The sequence below is a fragment of the Schistocerca americana genome, chromosome 4 (genome assembly GCF_021461395.2).
Source record: "Schistocerca americana isolate TAMUIC-IGC-003095 chromosome 4, iqSchAmer2.1, whole genome shotgun sequence".
Lineage (NCBI taxonomy): Eukaryota > Metazoa > Arthropoda > Insecta > Orthoptera > Acrididae > Schistocerca > Schistocerca americana.
The window spans coordinates 839,926,008-839,939,648 of NC_060122.1; the positions used below are offsets into that span (position 1 = coordinate 839,926,008).

General features: G+C 45.8%; 1 protein-coding gene across 1 annotated transcript in view; it reads right to left on the reverse strand.

Annotated features, from left to right (window-relative positions):
• Positions 1-2,693: 2,693 nt before the first annotated feature.
• The window catches only part of LOC124613852 (serine protease persephone-like), a 115,631-nt gene continuing 104,683 nt past the window's right edge, over positions 2,694-13,641 (reverse strand). The window contains exons 3-8 of the mRNA XM_047142577.1: positions 7,501-7,624; positions 6,563-6,651; positions 4,669-4,784; positions 3,680-3,930; positions 2,982-3,133; positions 2,694-2,852 (exon numbers count right to left, since the gene is read on the reverse strand). Coding sequence (XP_046998533.1) covers positions 2,694-2,852; positions 2,982-3,133; positions 3,680-3,930; positions 4,669-4,784; positions 6,563-6,651; positions 7,501-7,624 — 891 coding nt within the window. The remainder of the gene's footprint in view (positions 2,853-2,981; positions 3,134-3,679; positions 3,931-4,668; positions 4,785-6,562; positions 6,652-7,500; positions 7,625-13,641) is intronic.

Sequence of the window (13,641 nt, forward strand, 5' to 3'; positions counted from 1 at the left end):
TACAAGGGTGCGAATATCGATACACGCTGCTGCTGCCACTCGCGGAGACAGAGGATAACAGCATAATCGCGATAACCGCGGGACACTAAACACAGAATAGCAACCAAGGGTTTAATGCAAAGCATAACACGAGTCAGCCACGGCTCAGACACAAAGCGCACCAAAAATAGATTTTCCAAATCTTCTGTTCAAACATCAAGTAGTAAATGATACGCCAATAAGTAAACGATACGTTTGCTTGAGGGGTACAGCTTCTGGCAGTTCAGACGTCGATGTCTCTCCAGACATATTACCATTAATTCTAAACACGAAGGAACCAATCAACCATCAAGATCAATAGACAAGTTATGAATATCTGTTCCACCGAATACATGAGCATAGCGCCAGATCACTCTCTAGTATACTGAGAAAACAGACAGCAGCTCTCCACTTTCTTTGTGCCTCTGAAGCCTAATTTCATGCAAGGAAATGTATTTCACTGCTTATTTTTCGCAACTGCAAGTTAATCCAGAGAGTTTAATTTGATGTACCAGAATATTCACGTGTCTTCTTTGGGATCACAAAAAGTTAGGATCAACTTGTTACAGCAATATGGGGGCGCGGCAGTGTTTCACCACACCACGTTCAAATAACAAAAGAATGAGTTGTGCAGAAACAATTCAGAAGGGATTCTCCTAAGCAGAAAGATGTGCTGTAATCGAAAGAATGCTGTTCATTCACGATCGCTCACGGGCGGCCAGAACAGCAAATACAAATGTGACTCTCAAAAAGCTTAAACGGAAGAATTTGTTGGCAATACACACTTTACGCAGGACAGTGACTGTTTTATAATTCAGGAGAGGATAGTGTTTAATGTACAGCGGTACGTGTCGAAGAGGTAACGTTTGTTCCTACAATCAGTTTCCATGTAATCAAAAGTGAGCAGACTATGAAGTTCCGTTTCACCTACCGGAAGAATATTTTCGCATCCCCGAGCGCAAAATAATCAAGAATTAAACCGAACAAATATTTAGAAAATACCCTAGAAATATGCTAACCAGTCGCTTAGCATTCCCCACGGAAACTAACTCAAATGGCCTCCCTGGTTTTGTTCATCGTTCTAAAAACTCCGATGCAGTTCGCACCTACTAGACAAAGCCATTCCTCCTTCGAAGCCAAATTGAATTGAACACGACAAAAAATATCACCAGAATAGCGAATGTATATTCAAACAAGGAACACCCCTTCGATTCCAAAACGCTGAAAGCTTCCCGTTGGCTGATAGACAAAGTGACCTCCCAAAGATGCGAAAATGTCTCAATGGTTATATCAAGAGGTTGCTCAACGAGCTTATTTCCTTCGTTAAGAGTTGAGTATAGCAGAAAAGGAGGAAGTGTAGCAAAGAGGGGATCACAATGAATGAAAAGTGGAAGTGTAACCGCTGAAATGAAATTGCCAAACGAACAGGCAACATTTACCTGTTCGTTTACAGCTGAGTAGTATATTCTCTTTATCGATTAATTCTGGTTGTGAACTTGTGAAATAATGTGTGAAAAATGGAGAATAAACTTGAGACCTACAAAGATCTTACTTAATACACGGTCATTCAAGTACGATTGAGACTCATGCTTCCCCTTACTGAAACACATGCTTGAAAACAAAACCAATAAAAAGAAGCGACTCTACAGCGAATTAGTCTGTCTTTAAATACAGCAACCAGTGTGCTCTCTGAGTATTACGTCTAGAAATATCTGTTGCCCAACACACACAACGGCCGACTTTTGGAAAGGCGTTGTTCCTGCAGTTACTAAAATCGGATTCAACATTCACATGACAGCTGTGGTTGCTAAGAAAATGAGACAGGAAAATTTTTATAAAACTTATTTTTATAACAGAAAGTGATGGTCACTAAACAATAATGTTATATACAATAATGTTAGATACAGAGACCAATAATAGATGATGATTATTATTGTTATTATGATATTTTAATACTTAATTACAAAAATACATAAAACTTAATAAATTATCGCCATAAGGTATTTAAAATGAGTGTTTAAGTCTTTCGAAGAGCAGATATGTGCTTTTCATTGCAGGAATAATAAAAAAATGGGCAAGTAGTGAGTTGTCGTACTTGCTTCCACAGCACATTAAAAAAGTACCACATCTTTAGTTATATCACAGGATTTATACATTAAATAACAATTTCATAGGAATGTTTTGCATCGTTATAGCTCTTTTAGTTTTTCTGACTTACTGTCGGACCTTAATGTGCAATTTGCACGATCACTTTCTATTAGCTTTGAATTTGTGTGTATGTAAACGCCTGTAGCATTTTAGTTCGATACGCTTGTCACAAATATGATGAAACATCAAACTGCGCTAGCGACCTACTTCAGAACATAATACTCTCAGAATAAATGGTAACAAAAATATAAGAGAGCTGTAAAACTTAATGTTAATCGAGCAGCAGTTCAACATTTGTTTTGAAGTCCTTCTACTTGTAGTACGTATTATACAACAAATTTTAGGAAACACAATTCCCAACTAACAGGTAACGGTGTGTAGATACATCGTCTTATATCACATGTAACGTATCACAGATTGGCAGGTGCTGTGTACTACACAGGCTACGAGAAGCAGACGAGTTGGATCTCCGGGCCTCTCTTTGGCCACGAGCGCAGTGGCGGCGCGACGCTAGGGAGGGCCAGTGGCTAGGGCCAGACGCGTCCCTCCAGCCAGCCGAGGTGTGTGGAGACGCGCGTGTAGACGCCGGGCAGGGCGCCGCCGCAGGGCCGGGGGCCGACGCTGGTGACGCCCACCGCCGTGTAGGGGGCGGAGCGGCCAGTCACCAGAGGGGCGCCGGAGTCGCCCTGCAAAACGAGAGCACGCCGTACTGAGGAGCAGTCGGTGGGCACAGCTCACTGGAGGAGTCTCCAGTCGTCTGTCACTGTGGGACACATCAGGTACGATGCGTCTGGTCATAGAAAGTGAGTACTTACAACACAGGTGTCAGTCTTCCCTTGGGGGTCTCCGGCACAGATCACTGACGAGTCCATTCCTTGTGGAAATCTCTCCTTGTAGGCATTTTGGCATTGTGATAACGGACGTGGGTAGATGGTGGTCTTCAGAAGCACAGAGCTCAGTCGCGTTCCTGGAACAAAGGGAGAGTAACGACTTTGTATGTTACATTTAAATTATGGTATGCTAAGAGTGCGGCTTGTACCAAGAATGATATGACCTTGTCTGTGTCTTACATTTGGCACTGGGAGAGTCAGAAGGCATGGGGACGAGGGTAAGTAACGACGAGAAGTGACTGGACGTTCATAAATATTTCCATACATACCACTCTACTTCCAGTGCCAATGCATAACTCATGGTAGGTCTACATCTCGTGAAGACTGAATGCTTTCTCATACTGCTTCATCTATTACTTTAGGAAGCTGTTAATCGCACTGTTCAGTATTTTGAGCTGATATGAAGAGTTTCATTTTCACCCAGGCAAGCCTGATATTTGTTTCAAGTTACGATTTTAGAGGCTTAAAACTATTAGTGAAAGATGATAAATATTTGGGTGGCTCGAAATGGCAAAGATGCGATATGAAGGTACGGTATATTTCCTAGGTCACGTATTTGAGGAAATGTTCATTGAAATACAGTGCTGGACAGTGGCAGGACTTCAGACAAGCTGGCCACTCACCGGCAGCGTTCGTGGCGCCCCAGCCGGCGGCAGTGAAGCTGGGCGGGTCTCCGTCCTGCGTGTTGAGGCAGGCGGGGAAGACGGCGTCGCTGAACTCCACCCTCCTGTCCAGCCTCAGCAGCGCTATGTCGTTGTAAGACCGGCGCTTCCTGTAGCTGGGGTGCAGCACGATCTCCGAGATCCCGTAGTCTGCGCCGTCTGCTGTCGCCGTGAGGTTGTTCACTCCCAGGCGCACCGTGACTGGCCTTCCCCTGGAACACACGTACGTGGCGGTTCTCACAGCTGCTTTGACCGCTCTTTATCTACAGTTACTGCATACTTGGATCTGAAATACTGAGCTATCATGTTCGTTCCTTTCAAAGGGTTAGAGCGAAGACGTAAACAACAGAAATTTCAACCTCCAGTTAACTAATCAACACATGCTTCGTAATTAGAGGACACTGAAGATGGGCGCACCATTGTCCATTATATACCAAAATAAAGATCCATGTCTTCCCTAAGCTCTCAATCGTCACATTTCTGACCCCGAAATCGTAACAGAGAGCAGAAGTAGGACTCAAATAACAAACTCTGTTCCGAGACGTGTGTGGTATTTGGTGGATATGGGCACCAGGGTCTGAATCTAATACAAGCGTAACTTTCTTTAATGGGGTCCGTTTTCTGAGGACTGATCTGTGCTCCCTGCTTGAAACTTCCTCCGTCTGTCCTTCCACCTCTACATTCACTGCCTTTACAAGATGTGCTAGGTTTGTCAACTATGCCAGAGTGCATCATGGCAAAGTGCCTCGTACTTCTAAATTAGTAAAATTGACATTTTTCGTGAGACACTGAACTAGCCATGCGATCGAGTCGCGATTCCTGCTCACAGTTCAGTGAAATACCAAAAGTGAATGTACGCGATTCGTGACAGGAATATTATCTTTTTACGCGTGCGGAATTAGAAGTGCATTTCAGTTTCTTTGAGGAAATGTGTGGAGAAGGCTACTCACGTGACCCTGTTGGCGCAGCAGTGGGCCGCGGTGAGGACGAACTGGTCGCTGATGAGGGTCCCTCCGCACAGCCAGCTGAGGCCCTCCGTGTTGGGCACGTTGAAGCCCAGCGCCGCCTGCAACACAACAGGTTTCCCTCCTTGTACTGCCAGGCAAACAGAGAACTCATCCACAAACACCTGTATGCATTTGTCAAAACTACTGTACAAGGTCGTTAGAAACAGTCTCAAAAGCTTGTGAGGCTATTGCGGGGTTGTGGGGAGGTGGGTGGGTGGGGGGGGGGGCGTGGGAGTCTGTGCTTAGAAACAACTCTTAAGAAAAAAAATCGATACGTTGCGTCGTTCACGAGCTATTTAGCACTGAAGCTAGGTTGTTGCTCTTGGATATTCAAGCACTTGCACGCGCTAAGTTGCGGTAATGCACTGACATATGTGGGTCTGTTAGTTACTACGTGTCGAAACACTCATTACTAGTTCAAATGGGCCTTTTTCAGAAGCGATAAATTTAAGCTAGGTGACCAGAAGCTACGTTTCTTCAGTTTGAGTACGCCAAACGAAGAACGCGTTTCCCGACATCGCCTCTGTCAGGATGCTTGAATCTGCACGTGCGACGACTTGCTTTGCTAACGTCAGTGTTGAATAACCCTGAAAAGGCGCAACGTACCGAATTTTGTTCTTAACAACTATTTCTCAGCAGAACCTCCCCTGCATCACATTTAGAAGCTTGTCGGACTGTCAGACTCTGGATTCGCATTCGGAGTATCCCGGATCAAATCCTCATCGAGTCATAGAGTTTCTGTGGTTACTCCAAGTCACAGAAGGATAATGCCAGGATGAGTCGGTTAAAAAGGACACATCTTTGTCCAGCTCGAAAGTGTGTTCTGCGTCTAATGAAGTTTTGAAGTCAGCAGTAAGTCAAACCCTAACCTCAATTCTGAAATATTAAGAAATCGTACAATAATTCTGACGTTTGCGTAACGCTCACTATAGTTGCCCCATCCATAATCACGTGCTCCTCGCTTCCCTCCTGTACTCCAGAGTCGTCGATTGTTGCCGACACCTCCCACCTCAGAGCTAGTTTACCGCAAAAGTGAACCATTGAGTGTTAAACTTACATTGCATTCAACGAGAGTTTCAGTATAGAAGCTTTTGACAATATCATGGGTCGATCAAAGGACGTTGTGTTTAACATTTAGCAACACTAATATTAGATCCAAAGATGCTAAAATGTTTGGCATTGTGACTCAGATTAATAATCGTGTGGTGCTTCTAAACGCAGTCACTTGACATGAGACAAATTAGTCGTTTGTTGACAACAGAGCCTCAAATTATTTTCTCTGGTGAACGACGTTATATTATTATTTAAGGTAAACATATATAATATGATAATTCTTTAAATGCAGTGCATCGGGAAGGTCGGTGGATCACCTGTGTTTTGGTTCATAATGCATGATCAAATTAAGATTCCCATAAAATGGGCGTATCACTAGCGAGAAACGCTTTCTCTCAATATTTTCCAGAAAGTGTACAGGCTTAATCACTAAGGGGACGCACAGCATTTTTGACTGTAACACGTAGCCTCATTCTTGCTTAAACAACTCCCAAAGAATAAACAAGTGTCTCTCACATACTTCATTACAGAAACACAGTCTCTTAAGAGGCCCAAGTAAAGAAAACATTGGACACCACTGCATAGCTGCTGCAGGAGAACTGCTGTGCTGTCCTTAACAGATACTCGCTACAGTTGTACGTTCTCTATTGTACAAATGAGGATTCATTCGTTCTGAAAATTTATCCTTGCATCACGTTATGTGAAATAAAATTGCTTACGACGTCATTCACACAATGGTAGATGGCGACGCACATTTTTGTAAGAGTTTTCAGTCTGAACTCACCATGTGTGGAAATTCATGCGGCCCAGCCAGTTTCCCACGAAGAATGTAATCTTCCAGACCATTCCGCATGGCTTTGTAAGAACTGCAGGCTGTAGATAAAAGAAAAAAATGTAATGTAATACATGCTGCATATATCTATTCCACTCATGTAAGCGGCCTCATTATCACTACGGACCAAACTGTTCATGACTTACGTTAAGCCATGTACAGTTTTCGTAATGCGCTAAAATGACTTCAGAAAATAACCGAATACAAAACTTTTCAGAAGATACCTGTTCCATTTCTAAATGGATAAGTTAGGCTAATGGGAGTAACTGAAATAAGTTTGCTGTACGCTACGACACTTCTCTTACTGAATGCTTATCACTTGTGCAGTTCCGAGTAGCTTAGCGGTGGTGGTTCAAACTCTGATATCCTGTACCATAAATGGACGAATGCCGAAAAACTAAGCACTTAAGTCACAAAAACTATGTGGTTGATGTCATTACAGTTGTCGAATTCTTATATATTTGTTTTTTTCCTTTTTTTTTGTTTTTTGTTTTTTTTTTTTTTTATACGTTGGGTTCAGGTGCGCTGTGCGCTGTAGTCTGGAAGTAACTGTAGGCTGTTTGGTGACTCAATGCAGCAATGCAGCAACGAGTTTTTCACGGCGACACGATAACATAAGTGCTGATCAAGCGTGGGAAGAAAGTGTGTGATCTTCTGAATCCAAGTTAATGCAGTATTGGGAGACAACACGAGAGATTATCATTACACGTGTCTGTGTCATAAAATAGCTATACATTAGAGAGTGATATTGGATTGTAGGAGAGGGACAGCAAATGCCACCCTTCAGATTAGATGGGAGGAAAAGAACTCAACATATTTTATAGAAAGGGGGTAGAGGAGTGGTGGGGGTAGAGCAGAGGGGGGCAGAGCAGAGTGTGCGGCGGACTCACCTGCCTCGCTGGGCCGCCGCTCTGCCGCAGGGAAGGCCCAGGCGTCGCCGCTGGGGATGTCGTTGGAGTCCCCTGCGTCCTCCTGCGCCTCCACCCCCGCCTCCGCCTCCGGGCAGCAGACGACCTCCTCCAGTCCGGAGAAGCCGCAGCGCGGGGGCAGCGGCCGGCGCTGGCGGAGGGCGAGCAGCGCAGCCGGGCAGTGGCGCACTCGGAGGCAGCTGCCCGAGGGGCAGGCAGAGCCCTCTGCAGACACCAGGGGCACCGTGAGACTCGCCTCCACTGTAGCGGCCAAGTTAAGTAGCGAGCAGACAGGGGCCCAGGACTCGTAGTGCTAATACCGTCTGAGGCCGCTTCTCACCCTGGTAATATCCTTACTTCTACGAGGAGGATTACCCACAGGTTTCTTCACGTACGTCGTAACCAGATGAAGTAACACGTTAACGATTAAATCTCATAGCGGTACCAAGCAGTACGAATATTGTTTCATTACTTTTATGCCTTGTTCACAATAGTACTATATATTTCCCGAAAAATTAGCACTGGGTGATTTTGTGCCCTCAATTAAATGTGATGGGCTGCCTAAATTTTCATCAAACTGGGACAGTAAGCTTCAAGTCCTGTGGACACTGCATTTGTGATCTTCCAATAAGGGAGTGTTCACAGTGTACTCATCACGAAGATGAACAATTGGCCACACTTGGTCTCCGAGAAAACTAAAATAAATATCCTTGTTCATGTTCTCACTACTGTCAATGAGCGGACCCAAGCCGTGGTACGACAAACATCGTCGAGACGTCACAGAATCACCCCTGACCCGAATTGCAGCCTCAACATATTACGGTTAAAACACTTTATTAAATCGCAGGCGACTTCGATGTCTTGCCTCATTTTTAGAGGGAAAAATGACTCTTCAAACCACACAAGATGCCTCCACTGATCTACTGTCCAGTTTTTGGGTTGTTTGCCCCACCAAAGATGAGCTTTGTTAACAAGGGCCTTTTGCAATGTACCCGACTCCTCATGTCCGTAACATGCTTCTCATGGACTTGCCTTTACTGACAACAACAGTCCCTGTCGCTTTTGAAACCGTTTGTCGTTGGCAAGGTGGGATACTCGTCCAGGGGTCCTTGTCGGTTGGGACCTTTTCAAGACCACCGTCCTTATGCCGTCTATCATGGCCACGAGTGGTACGCCATTCCCTGTAGACAGACTCGTGAGTTCTCGTCGCTGTGCCAACATATTGGACAGTTTCAGTCACAGTATTGCCACGGACACGCTTATTCAAGATGGTTCCTTCTTCCCCCTATATCGCGCCTTCAAATGTGCCGTTTCTCTAAACCCGATTCGCACATGCGCACCACCTCGCTGTCATGATTTACGACAGTGGACAATGGCCACATGAGTGCCTGATGCCACTCCTTCGACATGTACAGTATTCTAAAACAACCCATGTCCTCTTTTAATGGGATAACTAATAATTCGTGTTCTGGACTATAGTAAATGTGACTACTGGTGGAAGACCATAGTTATCCGGCACCACGTGTACTTCAAATACTTGTAGCGCATAGTATTCAAATACTTTGATCCGTCCATGTACATATAGTGAGGGGGTGGGGGGTGTGGACAGCATTGCTTGTAGACACATTGGACAGTTCGCCTGGATATACCAGCAGAGTATCCTGCAAAAATCAGCATTCATAGAAAACCTATTCCGTGACGTGGAATGAGGCTACAGTTATCCTCTACTACCTATACCTCAAGCAATTGAGGGACACGTTTTTAAAAGTAATATCTCCATACACTTATCTCTGGTCCTGCGGAGGACCTTAAGTACGGCTTATTCGCTTGTTTTCACAGAACGGCATCGCGGATTAGGAAAAAAATCTTCACTTTCTTAACCAGAAGCAGACCTTAAAGTTCTACAGCGGATGTTATTTTAGACTGTTGACAGCTTCCTCACCCGATAAAATTACTTGGTTATAGTACCACCGTAAGAGAGGTACTAGTTAGAGAATATTTCCCTGTGTCCTGTCCCCAAGAAAGAGAAAAACTGATGGTTCAAATCGCTCTGAGCACTATGGGACGCAACATCTATGGTCATCAGTCCCCTAGAACTTAGAACTACTTAAATCTAACCAACCTAAGGACATCACACAACACCCAGTCATCACGAGGCAGAGAAAATCCCTGACCCCGCCGGGAATCGAACCCGGGAACCCGGGCGTGGGAAGCGAGAACGCTTCCGCACGACCACGAGCTGCGGACAGAGAGAAAAAAAAAAAAACAAAAAAAACTAATGCTACTAGGTCGAAATAGTGAAAGCCAACTAAAGTTTTGTGCATAGACTCACCTTGGAGGAAGAGAGGGTTAGACGTTGCAAATTCCAACAGCAGCATCAACACACAAGACACAGTAATGCGTATAGCCGTTGTCGCCATTGTGTGAGTGCTCGACTGTCAGATTTTGTGGACTGAGTTGCGAGTGCTCGTGAGACGTGTTATATAGCGACGGTGGAGTAGAAGAGGAAAATCGTGGGCGAAGGCAGATGACGCGCGTCATTTGGAAGTGTGGGGAGGAGAGGAGGGGGGAAGGGGTCCCAGGCCGCTGCTCCCGCGTCCTGCCACCGCAAGACGCGCGTCGGGCTCACGGAAACAAGCAAGGAAGGAAGGAAGGAAGCTGTGACCGATGCTCGTTGTTCCGGGCCTGCCCGCATCTCGTGGTCGTGCGGTAGCGTTGTCGCTTCCCACGCCCGGGTTCCCGGGTTCGATTCCCGGCGGGGTCAGGGATTTTCTCTGCCTCGTGATGGCTGGGTGTTGTGTGCTGTCCTTAGGTTAGTTAGGTTTAAGTAGTTCTAAGTTCTAGGGGACTGATGACCGTCGATGTTACGTCCCATAGTGCTCAGAGCCATTTGACCCATTTTTTTGTTCCGGGCCCATATAGCTCTTGTCTATCCTTACGTTTCCTTCTTTCACGGTAAATATCCCGAAAATACACTTTTGCCAAACTACATGGCAAGTAACACAATCCCCACTGGCACTGATTCTGTGCAATACTTTCATTCCACGTAAAGGGTCGAATCTTCGACTCGATATTCCTTAACCTCTCAGCATAAGTCTGTTATTCGCTTTTGTGGCTTGATACATTATTAGTCTTGTAGGTTCGGACAAGATTCGACTGCGCTCAATGACATTATTTGAATTTCATAGTAACAGAACCACTTTCCTGGCCACAGAGGGGATAGGCGGGACTGACCGACCGCCTTGTCATCCTCCTACACTCGATGGAAATGGTTTCATTTGGGTGCAGCATGAAAGGATGGAGCGTCATCACACCGCACTCCCAGCAATTGGTGGCTTAGTAGATCTGTTGCCGCTACCATTGGGTCAAAAGGGTTCAAATGGCTCTGAGCACTATGGGACTCAACATCTTAGGTCATAAGCCCCTAGAACTTAGAACTACTTAAACCTAACTAACCTAAGGACATCACAAACATCCATGCCCGAGGCAGGATTCGAACCTGCGACCGTAGCAGTCCCGCGGTTCCGGACTGCAGCGCCAGAACCGCTAGACCACCGCGGCCGGCCCATTGGGTCACGTACCTTCTTAGTCTAATAATGGGTCGTAGCTGACTCGCTAGCGCCGTGTGAGGAGCTGCTGCAGCCGCTGTTTGTGCACGTTTTGCTTGAGGAGGAGGAAGAAGAAGAATGACAGGCCGCGGCAAGGGAGGAAAGGGGCTCGGCAAGGGTGGAGCCAAGCGGCACCGCAAGGTGTTGCGCGACAACATCCAGGGCATCACGAAGCCCGCCATCCGCCGCCTGGCTCGCAGGGGCGGCGTGAAGCGCAGCTCTGGTCTGATCTACGAGGAGACCCGCGGAGTGCTGGAGGTGTTCCTGGAGAACGTGATCCGCGACACTGAGCACGCCAAGCGCAAGACTGTGACGGCCATGGACGTGGTGTACATTCGTTGTGGTCAATTTGTGTTATACCTGAGCAGGCATTCTGTCAAAGATAATCCGTTCTGTAATCCTTTCTGGTATTATGTTTAGTTCGACACCATAATCTGGCTATTACGAGTGAATGTGATTGCGTGTGAGTGTCGAAACTGTAACTTAAGACTAGCACGGTTTTGTCAAAATGGTTTTGTTTCAAACATGTGACAATCTATCGAAATACATATCACAAACTACTTTTCAGTTAACCGCTCTGTTAACCTGAAGGACATTAAGAAAATATTTGACACAACTTGCAGAGATGCATAGTACGGCTAGTTTCCGCTACAGCTTCCTCTAGCCAACGTACGTTACTCATTTCCTAACAGATCAGACATGTGTTCCGGTCTCAGAAAGAAGAAATTACCGCAAGGTAAGGATACGTCTTGTGTAGGAGGAGCAATAATAAGGCGTCGCTGCACTGCGCTGCCAGGACATGACCTTCACAGAAAGGTTTGCCTAAGTGGTGGTCGATAAAATTATGGCGTGGCTGTGCTACTCAACGAAAACGACACTGCGTTACAAACGACTTCAGTAGCAATATACGTAACCACTTCACCCTACAGTATGCTCCGTGTGCATCTCGTCGCAGGAATTGCTTGACTGCACAGCCTACTGATCTGGTGTGACAGCTCACCCTCCCATTCTTGTTACCTGGTGACCTCGGAGCACAGCAGATACTCTGGGCCCCTACTTGCTGTTCACAGCCTGTTGGTGTAAGAGGATATCTGTATACTTAACACTGGGAGAAATGACGCATTTCTGCACAGCTACTGCATCATTCTCCGCTAAATCTCACACTATGCTCTCCTACCCTCGCAGATACGTGGGAAGTGACCAAAGATTGACAGTCAAGTGATCACTCTTATCTAGCTACACGTAACCACGACTACAAAGCCTGAACGGAAGCCACCTAAGTGATTGTTCAGCAGGGCGAACTGTCAGCTATGCTCTGTATGTCCATCTTTTCAGAGATGGTTGCGGAACTCGCTTGTTCAGTACAGAATGTCTAATAAAACACCTTCCAGCCATCTAATTTCCAAACTGTTACTTCATTTGGCAACTAGATTCGCCGATTTATTACGCCATCTTCAGACCCCCTGACCGACATGTAGGAAGGTGTTTCGGTTCGGGTCCAAATAGGGGCCTGCATTCAAAGACTGGTATCTGTAGATTACTACTTGATACAGCATCTGTCGACAGTTAGATAAACAAGCAGAAATCTATGGGTACCAGTCTTTGAATGCAGGCCCCTATTTGGACCCTAACCGAGGTGGGAAATTAGATGGCTGAAAGGTGTTTCATTTGACATTCTGACCGCTATACAGCCGACTTGCTGTATTCGAAGCGCTTCAGTCCGGAACCGCGCTGCTGTTATGGTCGCAGGTTCGAATCCTGCCTCGGGCATGGATGGGTGTGATGTCCTTAGGATAGTTAGATTTAAGTAGTTCTAAGTCCAGGGGACTGATCAACTCATATGTTATGTCCCATAGTGCTCAGAGTCATTTGAACACTCAATCAGCACTCAGGTGTGGGTGGATACGTCACGAATTTGATGCACGATGCTGTTCAGTTCCTTCAGCCTACATGTTTTAGCCATCCTAGAAGAAAATCCGTCCGTTGGTGGAACAACGAACGTCGGTTAGCAATTAGGGACATGCATGCAGCACTGTCTCGGTTTAGGAATAGATCAAGTGGAGCTGATCTCGCACGCTTTCGCCAACCGGGGGCTGAAGCTAGACGAACCATCGAGGAGATTAAACGGAGTAAGTGGAGACAATCTACAACGTCTATTAACCGTTCCATAGCAGCAACGATGCTATGCTGGTCTACTCAGAAGATATCAGGGGAGAAAAAATGTTCAGAGACGATACCTGCCATATTACATAATCGTATGCTCCAAACAGAACTTACGAAAAGAGCGCAGACGATGGTGAAACGCTTTTGTGATTCTACCACTATTTACATAAATCATTGATTCCGACAATGAAGGGAGCACAAGGACATACACAGACTATTCGTCTAACAACCCGGAGTCTTATAACTGCCGTTTCTCCATGTGAGAACTACAGTCTACGTTAACTGCTGCACTGGATGGAGTCGAAAGAAGTCCTCCTATGCCATTTCAGTCAAATATGGGCTGAAGGCAGGT